Genomic DNA, 25,801 nt, shown 5'->3' with positions numbered 1-25,801 from the left:
TACATGTGAATAGTTAAAATTACGGTTATCAGTTGTGAAGATATCCTTACAGATAAGTAGGTTATGTGACATTAATCTAATAAGGATTTTATCATAATCTTTTATCTTCTATGCGAAAACCATGGTTACGATATTTCTCCATTGCCTATATATAGAAGGGGCTCGTCTCACGGTTTTTACTCCTCTTAACTGCTTCAAATCTTCTTCCTCTTCTTTTTGGTGAATTCAGATTCTTCTTGCTTCAAGTTTGAACATTTTCGAAGCCAATTACGAGGTACTTTTTATTCGATTTCATTAATGGTTGATCACATCACGTGTGAACTTTATGAGCATATTCGTTCTATTTCAAAGTTTTAACCGTCAAAAGTTGATCGTGCATGATGATTTGTATAAGAAAGCACATTGATTTCAGGGACAAATTTGCTTGGGCTTCAAGCTAATTTGTCAAACAAGTTTTGTAGCATCTTGGCATGCACTGTACCTACACATATATTCTTGTGCAAGTGTCAAAAAATGGTTCATAGATGAACCCTTTTTCATGTTAATGTAAAGTTCTTATTTTTCGTGCATTATTTGTTTGATCATTTAGCAGGAACAACACGGTACATTGATATCTAAGGTGTGGGTGGAAGAATGGAGAAAAAGGGTGTGAAGGCAAAGACTAAGATCGTATGCACTTTGGGACCATCAAGTAGGTCTGTGGAGATGCTGGAGAAGCTTCTCAAGGCAGGGATGAACGTGGCTCGCTTCAACTTCTCTCATGGCTCTCACTCTTATCACCAAGAGACCCTTGACAATCTCAGGAATGCAATGAACAACACTGGCATTCTATGTGCTGTCATGTTGGATACCAAGGTTTCAAAACTCTTTCACCTCTTACCTGCTTTTGCAAGTTACTTTGTCATATTGTTTCTATTCTCAACTTTTTTTCATTTCGGTTACATTGGTAAAATAATACTTCAAGAAGGTCTACATATACAACAAATTCAAATGAGTGAATTGCTCTTTTTGGGGATATTCTTTGACGTGCTTCATGGCATTGGTGGTGCTTCTTTGAGAGCTTCATTCTGTCAGTGATGATTTGAGAATGATAATTTGACATATTTGGTGTTTGTGTTTATGTTTGAAAAAAAAATGGCAGGGTCCAGAGATCAGAACTGGGTTTCTGAAAGAAGGGAAACCTATACAAATCCATAGGGGACAAGAAATCACAATTACAACTGATTACAGTATAAAGGGTGATGAGAAGATGATCAGCATGAGCTACAAGAAGTTGGCACACCATTTGAGTCCAGGGTGTAATATTCTGTGTGCTGATGGGACAATCAGCTTCACTGTCTTGGAATGTAACAAGGAGAATGGCCTGGTTCGATGTCGGTGTGAAAATTCTGCAGTTTTGGGCGAGAGGAAGAATGTTAATCTTCCCGGAGTGGTTGTTGATCTTCCAACCTTGACAGAGAAGGACAAGGAAGACATTCTGGGGTGGGGGGTTCCTAATAAGATTGACATCATTGCTCTCTCTTTTGTTAGAAAAGGTTCAGACCTTGTAGAGGTCAGAAATCTACTTGGAGAGCATGCAAAAAACATACTTCTTATGTCCAAGGTATCCTTCCATCTTATTGTCAAGTCATCAAATGAAATATCAACCTTTCTTCAAAGTTGCTAAATAAATGCAACAGGACTTGTTTTATTAGAGAAAATGTTTGTTTTTACCTTTGTTTTTTTCCAAAATTACCTGTAGACATGTCCTGTTGTTTTCACTTTGATTCCCTTTTCAAAGATTCTCAAGTGATTTGAAAACAAGAAAAAAAGGTTAAAGCAAAAAGCTCCTATCCTATATTGATCAATCTCACAAATTGTACTTATTAGTCATCTTCTTGTCTTTGTCAGGTTGAAAATCAAGAGGGCATTGCCAATTTTGATGAGATACTTGCAAATTCAGACGCATTCATGGTGGCAAGGGGCGACTTGGGAATGGAAATTCCAATAGAGAAAATCTTTCTTGCTCAGAAAGTAATGATTCACAAATCAAACGTACAAGGCAAGCCTGTGGTAACTGCCACCCAGATGTTAGAGTCCATGATCAAATCACCCCGACCTACGCGAGCCGAGGCCACTGATGTTGCCAATGCAGTCCTTGATGGCACTGACTGTGTTATGCTTAGTGGGGAAACTGCTGCAGGAGCCTATCCAGATATTGCAGTTCAAACCATGGCTAGAATCTGTTCTGAAGCAGAAAGTTTCATAGACTATGATGATTTGTTCAAAAGAATTATGGAAACAGCTCCCACTCCAATGACTCCTTTGGAGAGCATGGCTTCAGCAGCAGTCAGGACTGCAAAGTGCATCAATGCTGCTCTAATCTTAGTGCTGACTAGAGGTGGAACCACTTCAAAACTTGTGGCCAAGTATAGACCCAGCATGCCTATTCTTTCTGTGGTAGTTCCTGAGATAACCACAGATTCTTTTGAATGGTTCTGCAGTGACGAAGCTCCTGCAAGGCATAGTCTTATCTACCGCGGCCTAATACCTGTCTTGGCCGCTGGTTCTCTTGGAGCCTCCCAGACTGAGTCAACACAAGAAACCATAAAGTTTGCTCTTTCATATGCAAAGGAAAATGACTTGTGCGCCCCTGGAGATAGTATTGTAGCACTGCTCCGAGTTGAAACCTCTACTGTGATCAAGATACTGGATGTTTCTTAACTGAAGACAAAAGTCTAGGACTAGGACTGATACCTTGTTTTTCTGTTTAGTATTGTTTTTCATTTTTTGAAAATGTAATTTAGATCCTGTCGTTTACAACAATTAATCTGGTCTCTGAATTTGACGTCACCGCTAATTTGGTTCTTGAATATGACAGTCAATTTGATCCTTGACAATAGAAATCAAATTCAATGTATAAAACAATGAGGGACCTAACTCAATGATTGATAATTGCTAAAGTCTGGGATCAAATTGACCAATGTACAACAATATTAGGGACCACAATGATTGATGTGAACCAAAGTTAAGAACTAAAATATCAGTTAGAGATCATGTGCTGAAAGTAGTTTTTTTGTATTTTTAAAAACTAATGTTATTGTTTTCTCGGGAACTAAGCATTACCATGTTCATTTTCCTTTTAGATTGGTAAACAACAGAATGCACTATATTTTACCAGAAAATAGTACTGAAAAAATATTCTTCTTTTTTGCAAATATTTACAAACATATGCGTATTTGAGTTGTACAAGAAAGTAAGACTAGGAAATCTAAAACATACATAGAATTAGGAAGGATTTAAGAGGCATGGCAGTGTCATCTGGTGAGGATGATGAAGACTAGACCCCAAAAGGGTTTAATTAAACGGTTAACTGATGCAATTTTAGCCAGAGCATTAAGGTGTTTTAGCTCTCAGCGACTGTATCACAATCACAGTAGCAGCTGCATCAATCGCATGTGTGCAATTTCCTACAAGGATAACAACAATAGAGTTTTGATCAGGGAGAAGGAAGAAAATTGCTGAATGATTGCAGCACTGGAAACCAGTTCCTCCTTCCATTTCTTGGTCTCTCTTCTCCAGCTCTGACTAGCTCAATGTTTTGATTTTCAGTTCCATTTCCCACATTGGCTTCAACATTTGAATCCTCATATGGCATCTGAAACCTGCATACTGGACAAGAACCATGAAGTTTGAGCCATGAGACAATGCAATCATCATGGAACATATGCTTGCATGGCATCTCCTTTGCTTCACTCCCAACATCAACATCCTCCAAGCACACTGTGCACTGCAACTTCTCCTCACTAGTCACACTAGGCAATGCTTCAATTGCTGCCTTCTGTGCTGGAGGGTTCACACTAGCATACCCACCAGGACCAATCTGTGCCAAGTGTTGAAGCAACAAATCAAAGCCAGATCCTACCACAAGGTCATTCAGGGAGTTCCCAATAGCATTGTTCTCATTTGGACTACTTGTGTGGTTCATGTTAGGGCCTCTCACAATCAGTGCACCTTCATTGAATGGATCAATCACAAGTATGCTGTTGCCATCCATGTTCCTATTGTCTTCAAGGTTTTCAGACTCAGACACCATCCTAACATGAAGTCCTCTGAAAAGATGCATCATGTAGGATGAAGTTCTTCTTCTTCTTCCAAGCACAAGCTCATTTTCCATCTGCTGCTCGACCTCTTCTTCCTCCCCCCTTGAGCTGCTTCCCCCATGTGGAGCAATCCTTGCTAGAGAAGGACTAAAAGCACCCATCAAACCAAGAAAAATTGGGGCATAAAGTGAGAACACCCAAGCTGACCTCAAGTCAATAACGTCATTCTGGTCCCTTAGGTTCTCCATTACCTCAGAAACCTCTGTCTCGCAAAATGGGCATATGTTCTCAGTATCTCTAATTGGGTTCACCATTTTAGAGCATATGTTGCACCAATGCACACCTTCCATGTCATTATTCTCCATCTCCCTTTCTGAACATAACTTGTGCCAATCTTTTCCCTTTCTTGTTTATCTAAATGTGCAACAATAATAGCTTATCAATAATACCATTCAATGAAGGTGCCTTCTTTTCAAAATTTAAACGTATTTGGTAATCCTCTCTAGCTACCTCATGTCATTTTCTGGAATACCTTCACATGTAGCATAGTTGAAGCACCTTCACCCGAGGAAGAGAAGAATCTGAAAGAGACATGTTATTGCAAAGAACAAACAATGAAATATAAATTAGGGTTATGTGTGATTACCCCATTGGAAAATCAGTTACATAAAATAAAATATGGTTGTCAACATACTAAACAAAAGGTTATTCATACCATTTTTATTTTTGAGTAGTGAAAGTGGATGAAGAATTATCATTCCATGGTGTAATGCCATCTTATACCTCTTGCAAATGTTCTTTTTTAGTTTTGGTTTGTTTTAGGTGGGAGGGTTACACCAATCATTTTTTGCTTTATTATGGCTTTTTAAGGTTAAATTAGAATTCAGTTTTTGCTTGAATCGTTTTTACTATGCAAAGCTATGTTGATTAGGAAGGTAAATTTAGAATGTACTCTTTTTTAGCTTGATTATTACATGTTCATTTCAATATGGAGTTTTCTAAATTTAATGAGAACGAATTTAGGAGAAAATTAACCTTTAATTAAAAACTCAATCTTCATATGAAGGATTTGCCTCCATGGATTTAGAAGAGATATTTTACTGTGCTATTATGAGCCAATTTAACTCATACTCTTAATCTCCATATCATGCAATTAGTGTGCCACCATGGAATTTTAATATGTACTTCTAAATTAGAAAAATTAATAATTTTTCATTACTTTGAAATAAAAATTAATACATAAATTGAAAGTAAACAGTGTTATTACTATTCTAACCTGACGATGATCGAGTTTTTTTCTATCTGTATTTTTTAAATGTTGAAAATAGAAAAAACCAATTTAATTATATATATATATATATATAAATATATATATATATATATATATATATATATATATATATATATATTGAACTACCTCTTTGCATGATGTTTAATTACTTGACCATCTTATTTCTTTCTATATTAGAAAAGTCGAATAATTTCTGTTTACATATGGGTACACTTAAATTAATTCAAATGTTGATATCAGTACATTATTTGAATGCACTTTTTACGTACCACGTCCGGAATATTAATAGATATGTGAATTTAGAGAAGCATAAACCATTTATTAATGGATAATGATACTTTGATACAATGTGATAAATTTTTTACACTGCCACGTGTCACATTCTGGGTGATTCACATGTTTTAAAAAATAATATGAGAGAATGATGTGAACTCAATGTGTAATAACAGATCTGGGATCAATGTACAAATAAGTGTATTACACACCTGGGATCAATGTACAAATAAGTGGGTAGTTTAGGCTAACTTTTAACACCAGGAGGACATCTTTGAATCTGTCACTTGTTTTAAATTCCATAGTTTATTTTTAACCAATTTTATTGAATAAAAATCATTAATTATCATTTAAGAATACATTTATATTGAAGTTCATCCCAAAAGAAACGTTTTTCTTTAAAGTGATGGTGCAGAAAGGAAAGTAGTAGCAATGTACAAATAACTGGTCAGTTTAAGCTAACTTTTAGCACCAAGAGGGCATATTTGAATCTACCACTTGTTTTGAACTCCACAATAAATTCACGTCATTCTGTTATTTTATTTTTTAAAACACGTGGACCACCCAGAATGTGACACGTGACGATGTCAAAAATTTGTCACATTCTGGGTGTCAAAGTATCATTATCCTTTATTAATACATAAAAGTATATTTGATATATATTTTAACATTCCATGCAAAATTATCACCAAGGACTAGGTAACAAAAAGGGTTAAGCTTGACACGTCCAAAAAATACAAGTTGAGATTACCTCTTTAACACGATAATCTAACATAACCCATCTCGCCCAATCCGATTGTCCGACAAATCAGTCTGCCAATCCGACATCATTAAAAGAAAATTAAATGTAAGGAACTCGTCCTCACCTAGCCCTACATGATAGGCCAACTAGCTTGACATCTAAAACAGGTTTTAGGTCCCACATTTCTTTTTACATCATCCTAAGGAAATATGAGCTACCTAACTAGCCTAAAGATCAAAACTAAAGCTATATAAGAGGTAACTTGCATTACAATCAACTAAAGGAGAAAGACTTATTTATTCTTCTTTCTTTTAAGTCCAAACTATGTGAAGCCCCACATTGCTTGCACTTTAAAGAGAAGAAGGATATATAAGCTCCCTACAATCAAACTAAGAGAAAGAAACTAGAAAGACAAAATACAAGCCTATGAAAACCTTTGCTACCAAAGGCCAAAATACAAGCCATAAAACTTATTCTACTCTTTTTATTTCTTCATGTTTTCCTCGAGTCTTGACCCATTTATGATCATATCATCCTCCTCGGGTTGGAAAGGATTCAACCTCAAATCTTGAAAGACCTACAAAAAGAAAAGAAATCAGTAACTCTTAGATCAAAAGTCATTCTACAATAAGCATCAAATAGAAGTTTAATTATTTTTTGTCTTCCAAACAAAGTATATAAACAAGTAAAACTAGAAAAAGGTCTCCTTAGAAGAAGGAGCACAAAATCCTGCTGTTACAAAAACAGATACAAGCCCAAAACCTCTCAATGATTGGACAAATCCTAAGGATATGTCAAAAAGCAACATCATAGGAGATATTACAAAAGGAGTGTCCACAAGAAGACAACTAAATCAATTACGTGTGAATGTGGCTTTTGTTTCTCAAATTGAACCCAAGAATGTCAATGATGCATTGAAAGATGAAAACTGGTTCTTGGCAATGCAAGAAGAATTGAACCAATTCAAGAGAAGCAATGTGTGGGAACTTGTTCCAAGGAAAAGTGCTCTAAACAAAATTATGAAAACAACAAGTAAAACACCGACCAAGAAGGAGTCTCTTACAAACTAAGAGATATCAACTTCATAAACAACATATTAGAAAACATAGGAAGCTTTTGAAAACATAAAAGCAAACAGGAAATAGGACATAAATATTGTACAAACTTCTGCTCTATCTTATGTAGGACAATTGCTACAAGCGTTCATCTACATAATCTTATAAGAATCAAAATGAACGTTGGAAAGAAGAAGATAAAAGAAGAACTAATTAGTTTATCAAAAGTCATGCCAAATGAGAAGTCAAATATGCTTTTGATAAAAGCTTTGAAAAACACGTCTACTATGACAAAAGACTCCTTCCTAAGATAGACATCTACACCAATAGTCAGAAAAGAACATATCTCAAGACAAGCATCGACATAACGGTTATACCATCAATGTGTATAAATAGAAGATAAAAAGAAGAAGATGATGATCAAAGAGAGATGAATATGAAGATATATCATCATCCATTGAGCAAGGAAATCTCTTCGAGCTATTAAAGCAAAATTCCTTTGACCAAGGAAAAAAGAGAAAGAGAAGAGCTCAAGAAAAGAAATACATTCTCAAGATTCATCAAAATATCCACTTAAAGAAAGAAAGATACTCTCAAGATACTCTCAAGATTCATCAAATCATCCATTCAAAATTTCATTGATTCATGATGGCTTTAAATAGTCATGACTTAGGCCTTAGGCCATTTACTAACAAGCCCAAATAAAAATTGGAAAAACCAAATCTAAAACGTACTGAAATCTAAGCAAAATAAAAACTAAAACAATATAATAACCTATAACTAACTCACAAAATATAAACTACCTCTAGTGCTTTCCAAATTAACAATAAAGACTCAAATGAAATTACTAAACTACCCAAATTTTAAATTTATCTGAACAAAACTCCCCCATACATTTAAAATATTCCTTCCTTCATCCCACTTTCCATGTGCGTCGCCCTACATTAAGCTTGTTTGATGGAAGCAGCTCCACCGATCAAGGCAAAGCTCTCCTCAATGTAGAATGATGCAGCGAATTGGGAGAAGTTGATGGATATTCTGGTGCAGGAAGGTGTTTGTGATAATGTCTGGTGGTATTTGGATGAGTGTGGAGATAGAATTCTAACTCAGAAAGCTTTCCAAAGGGGAAAGAAGCTAGAGGAAGTGCAAGATAACAATGCACAATGTTTGAACTTGAAGAAGAATTGCCGAAATTCAGCAGTATTTCATTACTATCATTTTAGTTACCATTACAAAGGAACTGACTTCTCTTTTATAGATGAAGAGAAGCGTGCCTAGCAAGCTACTGGAGATATTAACAACGTGCATGAAGCTCTAAGAGAAGTGTGCAGAAGAAGCTTCAAGGATGGTCACATGTTCCATGTGTGAATCATTGAAAACGTGCTCAAAAGAGGGGAAGCTGTTTTGCAGGCGCTGAGTGGTACAAAGAGTGCGCTGAGCGCCAGTAGTAGATGCACTCTTCTTTGCTTTTGACTTTGTCCTCCTTTGCTTGGCTAGCCTTGCAAGGTATGTTTCCCATCTTTATTGGTGACCTACAAAACAAGGTAAATGTATTTAGTTAAAAAAAATCTATCTAAGACTTAGATAAGGAAAGATTTTTGGAAATCTTTATTCTACTTCCCTTTCTTTAGTCTTAGTTGTAGTTGATACTTCTTTGGATGGGAAGTCCCTAAAGGGGTTGCCATCATTGTTTCTTTCAACCAAATTTGGATTCTTTATTTTCTTCATGTTGGTCATGTTGTCTTTCTCCTTAATTAAATTCTTTAAGTTTCATTTGAGTCAAATTGTGCTTGTAGTGCTTGATCAAGAGGTTCAACCTGATCATCCCAACTCCATATCATTTTTTTGTAGACTTCTAATGACCCAGCAAGTTCATCCATTATGACAAGTCCTTTGATTCTTCGATGGGACACACAATACTTTCAAAATTTTTTATGAATGATCTTAAGATTTTTCCCACAACCCGAATATATGGCATTTGTTCTCCATTCTTGTCGAGTTGGTTGACTACCTTCTCCACTCGAGTTATGTACTCAGTTACTTGCTCTTTTGGCTCCATATTTAACTATTCAAACTCCCTTGTGAGAGCTTGTATTTGGACTTGTCCAACGTAGTTGTCACCTTCATATGCAACCTCCAATATCTCCTAGGCTTCCTTTGTTGATGCGACATTCATTATTTTTTCAAATCTTAACTCATCTACTACATTGTAGAGAAAATACAATGTTGACCCATCTCTTGCACGTGATTTCTTCAATGTTGTCATCTGTGCCACCGTCTGATTTTGGTCTTCATCGGGTTCATTGTACCCATGTTGCACCATATTCCAAATGTCCTGGGATCTCAATAACTAATAAAAATAAGCAATAGAAAAAAACAACTATTTATTGGGTTCATTACTAAATTAAAATAACTAATAAAAATAAACAATAGAAAAAAAATAGAGAAAAAGAAAATGTTTGTGATAAAAAAATAAAATTAAAATAATAAAAATAAAATAAGAACCAAAACGATAAAAATTCTAACCATGTTCCTCGACAATGACACCAAATTTGATAATGTTGTCGTTGACGCCATCAAATTAATACTATTAAACTATAGAAACTTCAATATTGCTAAGATAGTAGCCAACAAAATAAAAAAAGATAAATTAAATCCTAAGTCTTCGCTCAACGAATACGAAATTGATTTCTAACAATTAGTTCTTATAAAAACTATACAAAAGGATTAGTTAAATAAAATAATAGAAATAATTGAAAGAAAATAAGAAATTAAAAAACAAAATAAAAGAAGATAAAAAAAAAATTATAAAAAAAATTAAAAAGATAAAAACAATTATAAAGAAGTGAAAGCTAGGAGAGGTATACGTGTACGTGTCTTTGAAGGTTCTGGAGTTGTGATAGATTTGTTGGTTTAGAACCTGAGGAAGTGGTTGTGAAGGTTATGTACGTATGTTGGTTTAGAGCCTGAGGAGGTGGTTGTGAAGGTTTTGTACGTATGAAGGTGGTTGTTCAATGATGGATCTGTGATAGACTTCTGAAGGTGGTGGAGGTGCGTGGAGAAGTTTGTGAAGGTTGTTGAACTTAGTTCCTAGTTGATGAAACCTTATTTTCATCGTTTTGTTTGAAGTGGGATATTTTTTTTAAGGTGCAATTAAATAATTAAATTTAATTAAAGAATCAATTAATCATAATAATATATTTTGTATAACTAATATTAATAATAATGAAAAAGATTTAAAAAATTGATAACGTTTATTAAAATCTTTTATAACAATAATATTAATTTAAGATGATAAAAATAATTTAAAAATTTAATAATCTATAATAATAAGTAATTAAATAAAGAAAAACTATTATATTTTGAATCAAAGGTTATTGTGATTTAAAGTTGCTTAACCTTTTATTTAAATTAGGAACATAGTTATTTAAATTAAGGAGAGCATTTAAAAAGAAATTTAAACTGAAATTATAAAAGAAATGCTTTCATAATATACTCAAATTAATTTGTCCAACAAAAAATGAAATAATAAACATTAGATAATGATATATGTTTAATAATTATTACATAAACATTCATTAGTAAAAATTTCAATATTAAATATTTGTTATTTTGTTTTCCATTTGAAAGAGAACTTTATCACTATCTCCCCAATACATTTTCAAGATAAAATGTCTTTTATATTTTGCATTTTACTTAAATAAAAATTTATTTTATATTAAAAAATAATTTTAATTTCTTTTTCCTCTTGTAATATTTTTCTCAATAAATATATTATTAATAAATATTATTTTACATTAATTTTATCACTATTGATAATCTTTCATTTTTTTTATCAATTAAAACAATTTTTTTATTTATTATATTCTTTGAATCGTACATTAACTTTTACAAACTTTCTTTTAAATCCATTTTCATTCCTTTAAATTCTTAGAAAAACTAACAATTAACTTATTATCAAATTATCTTAAATCCATTCACTCTATCTCCCCAATTCGTGCTTCCATGTTAAGACATAATAACTCATGTCTGTGATAATTTCTTAATTTCTGTAATAATTTTTCTTTTTAAGTACAAACGTTATAAATACTATTATTTCTGGATAAATACTAAAGCTAAATGATAACAACGACTTTTTGTAAGAACGGGTGGGTCTCACTGTCCGGGGAAGAAGAAAAAGAGGAAAACATAGCTTCAAAAATGAGAGACAGAGGTTGAACTTACCTACGGAGAATCGAAAATTTCGAAAGAGATTGAATTTCAGGCCTGAGTTGGATGAGTTGAATCGGCGAGAATGGGGGCGAGTCGGAAACTCCAGGGCGAGATTGATCGTGTTCTGAAGAAGGTTCAGGAAGGCGTCGAAGTCTTTGATAGCATCTGGAACAAGGTTCTTCCCTTGTTCATCTTCTTCAATTTCGAGTTTCTTCTGTTTCTGAATGACATGTGGCGGTTGGTGAGTTAGGTTTACGACACGGACAATGCGAACCAGAAGGAGAAGTTCGAGGCTGACCTGAAGAAGGAGATTAAGAAGCTGCAGAGGTACAGGGACCAGATTAAGACTTGGATTCAATCCAGTGAAATCAAAGATAAGAAGGTGAAGATTATCTCTCTTCTTTTAATCTTATATATATATGTATGTATGTATGTATTTCCTTCCATTGATAATACTTGCAAGGTCGAATTATATTGTGGGTATGTTGGATACAACCTAGAAGTGGTTTTGAGGCTTTTTTACTGGAAATATATTGCTTTTTCTGGCAGAGAAGCTCCCTGAACCTCTTAAAAGCATTTCTAGCTTTGTATCAAAACACACCCTGTATTGTATTGTTATGAGATAATGTGAGACTTAGAATCACACTTAAGCTAATTTGTGTGATGAACCAACATATTAAGACACGAAAACGCTGTGTGTGCATGGGTGGTATGGCGTTAGTTTGTTTTATTGCGTGTTTGGTTTCGTGATGAATTACATAGCATTGAAATACCACCTAACATGGTTTACCTTTAGTGTTTGCTTTCATGTTGATAAATTGATTTTGGGGACCAGAATTGATTTCGAGTTGAAACAACTTTAGGTAACTTTTGCTCTCGAGTAATGATTACAAATAGATCTCTAGAATCTTCTAATAGTAATCTTCTAATAGGTTCTAACAGCTTCTAGTAGTACACTTAATATCTTCCTATCAACAATGTCCTTTATGAAGAATTGGATTTTAATTGAATTTAAAAAAGTGGGTGGGCCCTTCAGTATCTAATGCTTTACCTGTTGTGTCATACGAGGTGTGAATTGTTGAGGAAGGGTCATGCTAGAATTGGTACACCCATGATCCTTATCTTTTGGTATTAAAGTGGGTGGACCCTTCTATATAATGCTTTACCTGTTGTTTCATACGAGGTGTGAATTGTTGATGGATTTAGAGGGTCATGGTAGAATTGGTACGCCCATGATCCTTATCTTTTGGTATTAAAGAAGCCTACCTCCAAAAAAGAAAACCTGATGCTATGGGAATGCACATTTCACCGTAATTATCAAACACTATCAATTTTATCTTGATCTTAATCAATATTTTGTATTTGTTGATGCCTATTTCTTTGAGGTTGTCCCATTTTATACACTTATTTCTTCCAATGAAGACATATGCAGTCACTTTCCCACCTCTGTCAATCTTCCTTAATCACCACAAGATTAGTCTACCATGCCTCAAATGCTTCTCCAACACCTCTTCAGGTATAACAAAATTTATAGGAAGGTGTTTCCTCCGCTACCAAGCCTAGCTCCGCCAAGAAGTTGGTCGAAAAGAAATTGTGACTGGCGTCACTATCAATCAACACCAGCACATGTCTCCCCTTCACCCACCCTTGCAATTTCATTGTATTGGACTATGTCAGTCCCCATGCTGAAAAACCAGTCAGTTCCATTTCTTTCTCCTCTTCCCCTTCAACTTCCTCCTCATTCTCGACCATGATTAAGACCTTAATATTCTTATCCGGACACTTGTGGCTTGGGTTGTAAGGACCACTACAGTGGAAGCATCTTCCTTCTTCCCTTCTCTGAATATTTCCTGGGTATTGCAAATTCCTTGTTCCCCTGTTTTTGTTAGCCCCTGTTGAATTGCTTTCCATTTTGGAGCTCACCATAGTATTAGCACCTTCTTTTCTAGTAATGCTTATGTTACTAGAAGTGTCTTGCCCAGTCCTTGTCCCTCTGTATGTTTCTGTTTTGGATACAGCCCCAAACCCTCTTGATATTTTTCAGAAGATTGAGTTCCCTTACTTGTTCCTCCCCTATCTTGCCTTGGGATTGCTATTACCTCCTCCACATCCCTGGCTATTTCCATAGCCCTTAGCAAATCTTTTCGGTTATGGGGCCTGATCCTGCATAAAAATAACCCAGTAGTTGATCTTCTGAAATCTCAGTGGCTTGTGCCACTACCCTTTTGAATTCTTGAGTGTAGTCCTCCACTGATCCATCTTGTTTTATTACTACCAGTTTTTCAAATGCAGTGCTCCTGTCTCTCCCTCCTAATCGCTTGATTAGAGCTATTGTCAGGTCCTCCCAAGAAGGGTTCTTGGTCTTCTTTTTCCAAAATTGGAACCAAAGGCTGGCTCCTCCCTCCATACTAATGAAGGCTAGTCTCATCTTTTCTTTTGCTGCCACATTCTCAAAGAACAACTCTCAGTGAGCTGTTATAACAAAGCATTGGCAGAAACGAAAAACACCATGGCATCAAAAGGCCAAAGACAGGTTAGAGGTCCAAAGTTCTCTGTTGGACTACTCCTAAATGGTGATACTTAACACTGTATCACAAGAAGTACGGGCTAAACTCTAGCCCAAGAAGGAAGTTCTCTACAGGGACTGAAAAATATTTCCCCACAAATAGTGGAAACGACGGCTAGTGCACTTCATGAGGCACTCTTAATCTTGACCAAAGAAAATGCGGCAACTTATTGAGGTGACAGGAACAAACTGCAGATGTTACAACACCTGATTGCGGTGACGGCGACTGACTGCGCCAACGACTGACTGTGCGGCGCCGACTGTGGTAACAGCGGAACGAAGCTCTGTTGCTTGAGGAACAGAAACGAAGTGAGAACCCATAGGTGATAGGGGGAAGAAAGGTCCTGGTCATGAAACGTGAGGCGAAACCCATTGGTGGTGACAAAAACCAGAATGTAGTAATCAGACGCACCAAACCAGAACACAAAAACGAGAGGGAGGTCCGCCAATGCGGAAGCGTGGGGCGAGAAGACGAAGATGTTGTGAAGAATGGTTGGGTTCATAAATAGAGCTCGTGCTAATGCAATTCTCATTCTTCAACCACCAGAAAAATCACGTGTCTTTTTTTTTGCATTTGCTTGTTAAGTCAAGACCATATAAGATTTCCGTAGCACGCATTTCTACAGTTGCTGCGTCTAAGGCATCCAATCGTTCATAAACATGTTCCAGGGATTCACCACCTCCATCATCCCGTGCCACCAAAAATTTCAGCTTCTTTCTCCAATTTCAACCTTTCTTACAACTTATCAACTTTCAATGCAGACACGTCAGAGGCTTCAATCTCCCGGATTAGGTGATAGATATCCATATGTTCAAGAATTGGAAGTTCCCACTGACCAATGGCTATAAGCAGTGTAGATTTTTCACAACCACTTAATCCAAGTAAACCATAACGCCTTCCATAGTTAACCTCCAGTTCAGAATCAACAATGAGATCATGTCCATGGAATGTAACAGATAGAGACTCTATTCGAATATCTATGGAAAGAGGATGTGAACAGAGGACATCGATATAGGTCCGATCAAATATATGCATATCAGCTATTCCGTTGGTGGCCTCATCGCAGCTTTGGAAGATGCAGCTGTGGCGACGGCAACAGCGGTGACGGCCTTCTTCTGAGCAGCCTTCTTCTTGCTAGTGTCCGACACCATCCTTAATCGCTAATTGAAGACGAATTAAGAGGATCGGAAAGGAGAGACGAAAATAGATCTAAAATACGACCTAGGGTTTTGCAAAACAAAGAGAAATAAAAATCGAACCCGAGAGAAAGCTTAAGGTTCGACGTTTGCATTTTTGAAGGAGGTAGTTGTGGAGACAACGAAGATGACAGCAGTGGTTGTTATGGAGGGTCAAAACAGAGAGAGGAAGCTCCGGCGAGACGACTGACAACGACACGGTTTGATGCCGACGCCTAGAAGGCGGCGTGTGACAAACACGCACCCGAGACCAGCTGAAGAAAGGCGGTGCGTGGAGGCGCGTTGAGCGGAGTCTGGTCCGAACTAAGGCGGGGTTGGCCATAGCTCAAGGAGGCGGTCCAGATCCACTAGTCATCGGACGAGAGTGCGACGGTGGCTGGCAGCGGACAGTGGTTGCTGGCGGCAAACTGTGGTCGGCGGTGATCGACAGCGGAGATCGATTGGGTTGCGGCTGGCGGCGGCTGGTTCAGTGGAGGAAGTTGCCTTTCTAGGGTTCCCAGAAGACTTTAGGTCCCTTTGATTCTGGGTGCATATGAATGGAAAGCCAATGAGAATGCCAATGTTTGGGCATTAGAGAAGGACCCATTCTAATTTTACTGGGCCAAAGTCTAGAAGAACAACTTCTTTAGCTGTTATCAGAGGAAACCAACTTGTTGGTCATGAAGATTCTAGGTGACTCTTGCGAAAGACACTCAATTGATGTAAGGATCATAAGCATAAACTTGGCTAGGAAACTGGAGCAAGACTGTCCACTCAAGGTACAAAGATTTTTAGATCAAACAAGCTCTGATATTATATTAAGAAATGGACTTTAAGCCTTACTCAACCCCACAAAACCGGCTTGTAAGGTGAGGTTTGCACCTCACTTATATATTATAAATTGGCCTCATCTCTAGTAGATGTGGGACTTCCAACACACCCCTTTCACGCCAAGGTATAGACATCTCGTGTGTGATAGTAGAAATTGGGAGGTCCAATAGCGGCTAGACAATGGGTGGAAATAGAAATGTCCAAGAAACAAGAAATATCGCTAGGATAGGCTCTAATCATGGTTCTGATACCACGTTAGAAGTGGACTTTAAGCCTAACTCAACCTCACAAGCCGGTTTTGTGGGGTTGAGTTAGGTTTAAAGTCCATTTCTAACAGTTTTTATTCACTTTGATTGAATGATAAATCGTAGAACATCAGAGCATATTTTAGTATGGTTCAGTTAAGTCTTGTTTGCTATGTCTTCTCTCTTCATCGTTTCTATATTGCATTTTTTTTCTTTTGGTTGTACTTAGATGGTTGTATTGCTGGATTGACTTGTTTAAGTGGTATGAAATGATCTTATACTAAAATTTTTATTTTTAACTTGATTTTGAATTTGACATTTGCTTGTCTTTTAACTCATTGTGACATAGGTAAGTGCCTCGTATGAGCAGGCTTTGGTGGATGCACGCAAGCTTATTGAGCGTGAAATGGAAAGATTCAAGATATGTGAGAAGGAGACAAAGACAAAAGCATTCTCTAAAGAAGGCTTAGGTCAACAACCTAAAACTGTGAGTTTTTAACTCTATTCTTTTTTATTTTATATATTTTGGGCCGGTGTAGGTGTATTGATGATAGTTTTTCATTCTCAATCCTTTGTGACAGGATCCTAGAGAGAAGGCTAAATCGGAGACAAGGGATTGGTTGAACAATGTGGTACAAAATTGATTGCCATGAATAACTATCATTTTCACTTTTTTTTTTCTTGAATTTGGTTTGAAACCTAACTCAACGCAAAAGTTTAGCTCATGATGTCATTGAAGTGAGCATTACCCAATGCTTTTTATAAATACACAAACACACATACACCTGCCTAGCACATGACATATATAGAGATTGTTTTAGAAAGGGAAAGTCATATGGTCAAGTTGACTGTGTGGTAGTTGGTGGGGCCAAGTTCATTTTTTGGATACTTGAAGATGAATCATTTTAAAATCTACCGTGGGATTTGAAACTATCTTGGGGCTAAGTCAATTCCAAAAGCTATCCCTTTAGATGAAGATTGCCTAATTCTCTTTATAAATTCTACAGTGGCCATATTTGTAGTTGATATGGGATCTCAATAGTTGTGATCAAAGTATGGACATTAATTATTGCTTTAATAGCTTGTATACTTCATGTAACTTCATAGTATTAAGATAATGATTTGTTGGAAGTCTCACATCGACTAAAGATAAGGCCAATTTAAAGGATATAAATGGGTGCAAACCTTACCTTACTAGCCAGTTTTGTGGGGTTGAGTTAGGCTTAAAGTCCACTTTATAACATGGTATCAGATCTATGGTTAGAACCTATCCTTGAGATATTTGTTGTTTGTTTGGACATGTTGTTCCACCCGTTATTGGATCACCCATTAATATCTAGTCTCACGCTTGAGATATATATACCTCGGCGTGAGGGAGGTGTGTTGGAAGTCTCACATCGACTAGAGATAAGACCAATTTAAAGTATATAGGTGGGTGCAAAACTCACCTTACAAACCGGTTTTGTAGGGTTGAGTTAGGCTTAAAGTCCACTCCGTAACATGATTAGTCATGTTTGCTTTGTCACTAATAGTTCTTCCAGGTTGCAATGTGGAAAACATTGCAGGTTCACTGGTGAATTTTTTTTTTTTGAAGTTGGTTGTCAAAATTTTCTTTCCATAATGATGTTTACACAACTATTCTACCTGCTTCACATCATATTGATAAATATTGGAGTGTCTCTGTTTATACAAATTTAGTGCTTGCTTACGTAATGATTAACATTGAGTTTCTCTGTGATATCTAGAAACGGTTGTATTTAGTCTGAACTTTTAATAGCTTATTTATATTTCTTCATCTGGAAATTGTTATTTTAAATGTTTGAGTAGGTTGGGGAATTAGAGTCTCAGATCGATAACTTTGAAGCTGAGCTTGAAGGACTTTCTGTAAAGAAAGGAAAGAACAAGCCACCCAGATTGGTATGTTGTAGTAAAGGAAATACAGTTTCTGGGACTGATGATTTATATGTTAGAATCCCTTGATTTATGCTGCAGATAATATTTCCTTATATATTTTTAATTACATAATTATGAGATTTAATTAGATTTCGTGATTAGGAGGACAATTAAGAGAATTAGTATGCTGACAGTATATTTTATATTTATTGTACGGGATCATTTGTCCTGAATTATAAAGATAGATTATATCCATCATAAATTAGGATTTCAATTATTAAGTCTTTGTATTATTCTATTCAAGACCAATTGCTCCTCTGTGAATAATATCAGAAATAGTTTTTCTGTCAATCTAAGTCATGGCTATTCAAATGTTTGTGTCTGTTGATCAGATACATCTAGAAACATCAATCACTCGGCACAAGGCTCATGTAAAGAAATGTGAATTTATCTTGAGGCTACTTGATAATGATGAACTAAGTCCAGAGCAGGTGAATGATGTCAAAGATTTCTTGGATGACTATGTAGAGCGTAATCAGGTTTGTCTTGCATAGCTTAAACATTTTCCATTCTGCTTTTAAGCACTATAATTGAGTTACTTTATTTATCTACCCTTTATATGGTCCTTGCAGAGGGTCTTGAGTTAGTGTAAGAAATAACCTCTTTTATCAAACAATTAGTTAGTTTGTGGGAGTATGTAACTCCTTTTATCGGACTGTTAGTCATAGCCATCATTATATGTTGCATTCTGATAGAGTAGTTTGTTACGTTGGTCACTGTCAGGTTGTTATTCTGAGAGAGTGGGTTTAGGTCTTAATAAATCCTTCAAAGTCAGCCTTTAATTCAAGGTGTGTACCTTATTTATATACTCTATTTTAGTCATATCTCTGAATGGTATGGGATCTTCAACAAGTTATAACTTGTCTAGTCAGTTAGCTGAGCTTTTTGAGTCTATATATAACTTCTGTCAATAGAAGTTCGTGAGTTGTACAAATCTCGGAATCCATGATTTATGCTGCAGTTAATATTTTCCTGTACAGTTTTAATTACAGAATTAGAAATTAATTGCAGGACTAATAGGATAATTAGGAGGATTAAAAGGCTGAAAGTATATTTATATTTATTTTACAGATCACTGCTCCTGAGTTGTAGGACTAGATTAGGATTTATATCCATCATAAATTAAGATTTTTAGTTATTATGTACTTGTATTCTATTTTAAGAGCAACTTCTCCTCTTTGCATTATCAGAAACAGTTTTTCTGACAGATACCGTGCAAAATTTATGAATTGGTATTAATTTTCTGTCTAACCTATTTTTCTTTTTTTCATAGGAGGACTTTGAAGAATTTAGTGATGTTGATGAGCTATATAGTTCATTACCCCTAGATAAGGTGGAGTCACTTGAAGATATTGTAACAATTCCCCCTGGTCTTGCTAAGGTAATTGTTTAACAATTATTGCTATGTTTCAAATACTGAGAGGTGCACAACCACACACACTAACACATATTGATGCATCTGTAGTTGCATGATTTCTAGCTTCTGTTGAGATACCCTTTTTCTTCCTGTCTTTATTACAAAGCTGTGATAAACTGCAAATTAAAGAATTACTTCCTGAAAATTAGTTAATAAGTTAATCTTATGCAGATTAGATTTGTGTTACTGGACTGGGACACACTTTTCTTAACCCACCAAGGCACTTTTTAAGGAAAAAATTGTGATGGAAGCATTGAGCTTCAAAATAGACATACTTTGAATGTAGTGATGGATTCTAACGATATTATAGTGGACCTGCGTTAGAACATTGTTATATGTGGGGACAAAAAATGAGTTTCAAGTCACTCATATCCTTTAGCCCTTGGCATGGGAACTTGTTTTAGTATGTCCGAAAGTCCTATATTCCTAAAGAGTCAATTTCAAGGGAAGCTCGCATACACCCTACTTTCTTAACCCACCCAAATGTCTTTTAAAAACAAAGCCATGGTAGCACGTAAAATAGACCATACCTCAATTGCAGTTATTGATCCTAATGATATATTATACTCGCAAATTGAAGTCAGAAAAATAATTTTAAACTTTGGAATAGAGGTCATGTTTGTGTTAACTATACAGCTATAGTGATTTTGGGATTTTGCTGGTCCGTGTCACTTCATGGCATTGGCAGATGAATGGTTGCTCGCAGTAATTTTTTTTTCCAATCTTAATGATTTTTTGTACTGGGTTTTGATTGTTTCTGCTGGTTCAAATGTACGATTTTGCTATCCATATTTTTTGTTGAAATTTCCTGTATGTATATTATAATTTTTCTATAAATGGATCTCCTAATTTATTTGCTATTATGGCAGGTGGCACCTGTTCTTAGCTTGAAGCCTCTGCCAACATCAGCTTCAGCATCACAAACATCTGTGTGTATTCCTCTATTCTCACTTTTATGAGCTGAAAAAATTATTATGATATGTAGGGAACTTTTTTTCAGAAGTTTTCAGAGGAATATTTATGCAGTTTTTCAAAAAATTGATGTGCCTGTCAGAGATATAAGGCTTACTTTTCCTTTCTAAGTGTTTTTTGATGGTCTTCAATGATATATAAACGCTTTTGGATAGGTTATGCATAGTTTTGGTTCACTCCAAGTTTATGGGAATTTTTATTTTTAATTGTCAAGTGTGTTAACTTATTGTCAGTGGCATCAATTTAAGATATGTCTTAACAAATTGATGAGTTGATTAAAGAAAAATAATCAAAAAATAGTGCAAGAAATGAAGAAAGTACTGAAGTAGTTGTTCAAGACCATGTTAACAATATTTATGTTACATATGGCGCCAGTCAATCCAATGTTAACATTTTTTAGTGTTATTTTTCTAATGGGACCTTTTAAGAATAGTACATGATGGTCAATCATGACTCTAGTTCCACCAAGTGGTTGTGTCTCAACTACCACTTAACACAAAAACCTATTTCTTATGGGAAAATCAGTTGTTGATTGGTCCTTGTATGGGTGACTCCAATTTTTAATCTTCAAATGCTTCTTTTCAGGAGCAAGCTGATGATACAGCTTCTCAGGATAGCAATTCTGATGTTGGTGCAAGAACTCCACCTCCTAAAAGTAGTACAGTTAGTTCTACTGCAACAACACCAGTGGCGAATTTTGCTACTCCTGTTTCTATAAATGTTATGGTGCCTAACTTGTCAAGTCCACCGCCCATTTCATCTGTCACACCTGGTTCAAATTCTCTTCGGAGTTCCTTGGAAGTTAGTAGTGCTGTCAATGCTTCATTTGTAAATCAGTCTAGCACTGTGAAAGAGGATGATATTAATAGTTTCCCTGTCCGAAGACCATCTCCATCACTTTCTGATGTTGCACTCATAAGGAATATCGGCAGAAACAGCCTGTCAAATCAAATAACAAATAACATACCTGTTGTATCTGGGAACATGGTTTCCAGCAATGGGCCCCTTGGTTCAGTTTCTTCAACTTCTGAAATAACCAAGAGAAACATATTGGTTGCTGATGATAGACTCGGAAGCAATGGGATGGTGCCAACTCTCGTATCCCCTTTAAGTAATAGAATGATTATTCCTCAGGTTGCAAGGGGTACTGATGGAACATCCTCAGTTGACTCTAGTAATGCCAATGAAGGTGCAACTTTGTCTGGGAGAGTTTTCTCCCCTTCTGCTATTCCTGGCATGCAGTGGAGACCTGGAAGCCCCTTCCAGAATCAAAATGACGTGGTACACTTTTGCCCTTAAATTTTCTTTTGCTATTCCAACTGCCACGTTGCGTTTTGTTTATTTATTGTACTTGAAGTGTGAACTGTTTGTTACTTTTTTTCTTCAATTATAAAGTATGTTATTCATTAATGATCTAACTTGGAATTTGTTTGTAATGCTATATTGGTTGAATTTGCACTTTTATATAATTCCAAACCGAAGATAGACGTGTATCAACAGACCTTAAAAAATAATATTGGATAAAATAATAATGTGCAATTAGATTGTTATACTATTGGTTGTTGTTCATTTAGTTACTTATAGGTACAAGACATCGAATTCTTCAATTGAAATCTAATTAAATACTTAAGCCGTGTATGCATTTGGTTTCCAGAATCCATCATTTTATTAAACTGAGTCGTACATACAGTTACTTAAATTGCATGCTACGCTCAGTTCTATTGTATTTTATTTGTTGTACTTCCTAAGTGATACACACTGGATCAGAAGAGATGAAAAGAAAGAATGATGGAACACTTTATAAAAAAGAGAATGATAAAGTCCCCAGGTAATTTGGGACCACTAGTAATTTGCAACTTCACGAAATTAATACCCTTCTGGCCCTGCCCTTAGTATTTTACTATTCTCACTTCTATTCAACAAACACAGCGGTGTTTCAGTTATTCTGGTACAAAGCCCAAGGTTTGATCTGCTGCTGCCCTCATGTTTCTCCTAACATAGTCCCATCTCTTTATAGAGGATCTCCTATCACTATCATATTTAATCATGTTTTACGATAAATTTTCACCCAGTAGACAAAGACAAGCTAAACCATCTATATCGTGATGTATATGAAATGTGTTTTAAGGTATGTGTAGAGAATCCATTGATGTGTATGGAAATGTCCAGAAGACTAGAACAATATATACTCTTCAAAATGAATTATGCGTTCAATAATTGTTTGGCTTATCATTTCATTAATCATACAGTTGTATGTGGTTTATCACAGGTGATGATTGTAGATTGAACTTGATTTTTTTGTAAGTTTTATGAGAAGTACCTGTAACTAAACTTTTCTCACCTGCTCGTCATTTTCCTTTTTCTTTTGATACATTTCTTGAGGATTTCTTGTTCTCTTACTTTTCTCTTTTGTATCTTATTAAATTTATATATGAAAGTATTTTGTGGATGAGTATGTGATAGGATACATGAGAAAGGACTTAATTGGTTAGACTAGAAGGGGAGGAAGTCTATAAATAAGACCCGGTTTGTGTCAAGGGGGATCATCGTGTATTTTTGTGTAAAGTCAGGCAATTAGCTTGTAGAGAGGGGTTATGCCCTCAANAGGGAGGTTATGCTCCCAATCCCATTCTTGTAAAAAGAAGATTCTTTCANAGTGAATAATAGTCAAAACCCATTCTTTCTTTACTGTTTCTATCTTTTGAGTGAGTCCCTGTTAGGTTCCAAACCCAAGAACCTAACAATTGGTCCGACCTGCCGGATCAAGAAGTCATCAAGAAAACTGATCAAGAAATTGCGGGATCCCAATTGGGCACGTTCGCAATAATGGAGAGAGATACGGAGGGAAGGTTGGAGGCAATAAAGATTACCGTGGAGGGGATAAAAGTGGAGTCAGCCGCCATACGAAAGGATCTGCGGCAGATAATGAGGAGGATACTGGGAACGAACACCAATAACATGGAGGGGCATTCTGACAATAATCCACTTCGACATGTTGGGGAAGTTGGAGGCAGAGGGGCTGGAGGCCACAATGACGATCAAAGACCGTGGCGGAAAAAGGTGGATTTGCCTACGTTTGAAGGGGTGGAGCCCCTTAGTTGGATCAAAAGGGTGGAGAGGTTCTTTGATATCCAGAAGGTGAACGACGACGAAGACAAGGTGGAGTTTTTACTTCAGCATGGAGGGGAGTGCGGCTTATTGGTTCAAAGTCTAGAAGGAAAAGGCCAAGAACCGTTCTTGGGAGGGCCTGAAGGCAACTTTGATCAACCGCTTTGGAGGAGGTTTTAGGGGGACGCCATTTGAGAGATTGGCGACAGTGCCCCAAGAAGGAACAGTGGAGGAATTCATTCGCGAATTCGAGACTTTGATGGGACAGACCAAGGCCGTACCTGAAGAACAAGTCTTGGGCTATTTCCTCGCCGGATTACGTGAGGACATTAAGGGACAGGTGAAGATTCAAGATCCCCAAGAGTTGATGGTAGCAATGCGAGTCGCACGCAACGTGGAGGATGCGATGTTACGAGCGAGAGAGGGCAACTGGAATGGGTTCAAGATTAACTCATCTGGGTCGCGATCGACGGGGGTAGTAGTGCGATCAGAGCCTACTAGACCCACGGTGTACCAGTCCGGAGGAGTGGAGAAGATGGGGTCGGTGCGGAGAGAAAGAGTAGTAACCAGTTCGACGGCGAGGGTGAGCACCATGGGGGAAAACGACAACAAAGGCATAATGGTGAGGAACCTTCCTTACCTAGAATTCCTTAAGAGGAAAGAAAAGGGCTGGTGTTTTTGTTGTGGAGGGTCGTTCGCCCCTGGCCACCGTTGCACCGAGAGAAGCCTGCGCGTGCTACTTTTAACAGAAGATGAGGAGGAAGTCGTGAGTGAGGAAGGGGTGGAACCTGAAACGAAGTCCAGGGTGTTGTCCGCCTGCTCAGCAGAAGGGATGACCTCACCTAAAATGATGAAGTGGACAGGGTGGAGCGGAGGAAGAAGCGTGGTGGTGCTCGTCGATAGCGGCGACAACCATAGTTTTCTCAGCTGGGAGTTAGTGGAGGAATTGAAGTTACCTTTGATTAACACTCAGCTGTATCCGGTGAGCCTAGGAGATGGGCGGAAGAAAATGACCATGGGACATTGTGAAAAAATTCGATTGAGTTTGGGAGAAGCTGCGGTGGAGGAAGACTTTTATTTGTTCAACTTGCGGGGTGTAGATATTATTTTGGGCGTAGTTTGGTTGGCTAAGTTGGGAGAGGAGGTGATAAATTGGAAAGAAATGACCATGGGGTATTACCTGGCGGGTAAAAGGGTAAGAGTAAAAGGGGACCCTGCTTTGTCCAGACAGCTGGTGGAACTGAAAACTCTCCTCAAGCTAGCAGATGCTGAAAGGTGGACATGGGTTTGGGAAATGGGTCGAGTGGAGAATGAGGTGGACAGAGAGGGGCAAAGTGATTTGACTGCTGTGCAGGAAGCAGAGCTAAGTGCAGGTCTGCCAGCACTACAAGGGGTTTCAGGAGAATAAAGGGCTACCTCCACCTCGGGATAAGGAGCACCGCATCCCTCTTAAAGATGTTGTTTCTGGCAAGGAAAGAGAAAGAGATATGAGTGCAGAAGACAAAAACTGTGATAGAAATATTGTTGGTGTTGCTGCCTAGGACATGGCAAAAGTTGCTGTTTTCAGGAGAGATAGTGGGGCAGGTCGTGGTGTGCATGTCAAAACAGTGAAGAAGGGTGAAGATAAAGGAAAGAAGGCAGAATATGGTGGGAACATGGTGACTGTTATGGCTGAAAATAAAGTAGAAGATGCAGTTGTTTGGAGTAGCAAAAAATTCATCCGAGAATTCAAGATATGGTTGTCACAAACATATAAAACACTAGAAGACCAATGGCAGGGATATTTTTTTGCAGGGCTGCAATACGACATTCAGAGGAAACCAATTGCTCAACATGATGATGATGAAGAAATTGGATGGCCAGATCAAGAAGTTCTTT

The 25,801-nt window shown here is 36.9% G+C and overlaps 3 protein-coding genes across 7 annotated transcripts in view; 2 read left to right on the top strand and 1 right to left on the bottom strand.

Annotated features, from left to right (window-relative positions):
• The first annotated feature begins 189 nt into the window (after positions 1 to 189).
• LOC106779408 (pyruvate kinase, cytosolic isozyme) lies at positions 190 to 2,997 on the top strand. Of its 4 annotated transcripts, none has more exons than XM_014667506.2 (4): positions 190 to 274; positions 593 to 855; positions 1,142 to 1,603; positions 1,891 to 2,997. In XM_014667506.2, exons 2-4 carry the CDS (start codon positions 634 to 636, stop codon positions 2,701 to 2,703), a joined length of 1,497 nt encoding a protein of 498 aa, XP_014522992.1. In that variant the 5' UTR covers positions 190 to 274; positions 593 to 633; the 3' UTR covers positions 2,704 to 2,997. The 4 variants fall into 4 exon arrangements, with proteins under 4 accessions (XP_014522992.1, XP_022632285.1, XP_022632286.1 ...); XM_022776564.1 differs by having other exon boundaries at positions 193 to 274; positions 590 to 855; XM_022776565.1 differs by lacking the exon at positions 190 to 274 and adding an exon at positions 433 to 516.
• Positions 2,998 to 3,177: 180 nt separating this feature from the next.
• Positions 3,178 to 4,663, bottom strand: LOC106779406 (E3 ubiquitin-protein ligase SIRP1-like). The gene is made up of 2 exons (XM_014667503.2): positions 4,593 to 4,663; positions 3,178 to 4,496 (listed from the first exon to the last, which is right to left on the bottom strand). Exon 2 carries the CDS (start codon positions 4,445 to 4,447, stop codon positions 3,479 to 3,481), a length of 969 nt encoding a protein of 322 aa, XP_014522989.1. The 5' UTR covers positions 4,448 to 4,496; positions 4,593 to 4,663; the 3' UTR covers positions 3,178 to 3,478.
• Positions 4,664 to 11,552: 6,889 nt separating this feature from the next.
• The window catches only part of LOC106779415 (general negative regulator of transcription subunit 3), a 39,792-nt gene continuing 25,543 nt past the window's right edge, over positions 11,553 to 25,801 (top strand). For both annotated transcript variants that reach the window (XM_014667513.2, XM_014667512.2), the window contains exons 1-9: positions 11,553 to 11,830; positions 11,906 to 12,037; positions 16,823 to 16,960; positions 17,055 to 17,105; positions 18,301 to 18,390; positions 18,759 to 18,905; positions 19,700 to 19,807; positions 20,713 to 20,772; positions 21,401 to 22,096. In XM_014667513.2, the coding sequence (XP_014522999.1) occupies positions 11,738 to 11,830; positions 11,906 to 12,037; positions 16,823 to 16,960; positions 17,055 to 17,105; positions 18,301 to 18,390; positions 18,759 to 18,905; positions 19,700 to 19,807; positions 20,713 to 20,772; positions 21,401 to 22,096 (1,515 nt within the window). In that variant the 5' untranslated portion in view covers positions 11,553 to 11,737. The remainder of the gene's footprint in view (positions 11,831 to 11,905; positions 12,038 to 16,822; positions 16,961 to 17,054; positions 17,106 to 18,300; positions 18,391 to 18,758; positions 18,906 to 19,699; positions 19,808 to 20,712; positions 20,773 to 21,400; positions 22,097 to 25,801) is intronic.

This window comes from Vigna radiata, unplaced genomic scaffold, assembly GCF_000741045.1.
Source record: "Vigna radiata var. radiata cultivar VC1973A unplaced genomic scaffold, Vradiata_ver6 scaffold_285, whole genome shotgun sequence".
Lineage (NCBI taxonomy): Eukaryota > Viridiplantae > Streptophyta > Magnoliopsida > Fabales > Fabaceae > Vigna > Vigna radiata.
This window is presented reverse-complemented; position numbering and strand designations above follow the sequence as displayed.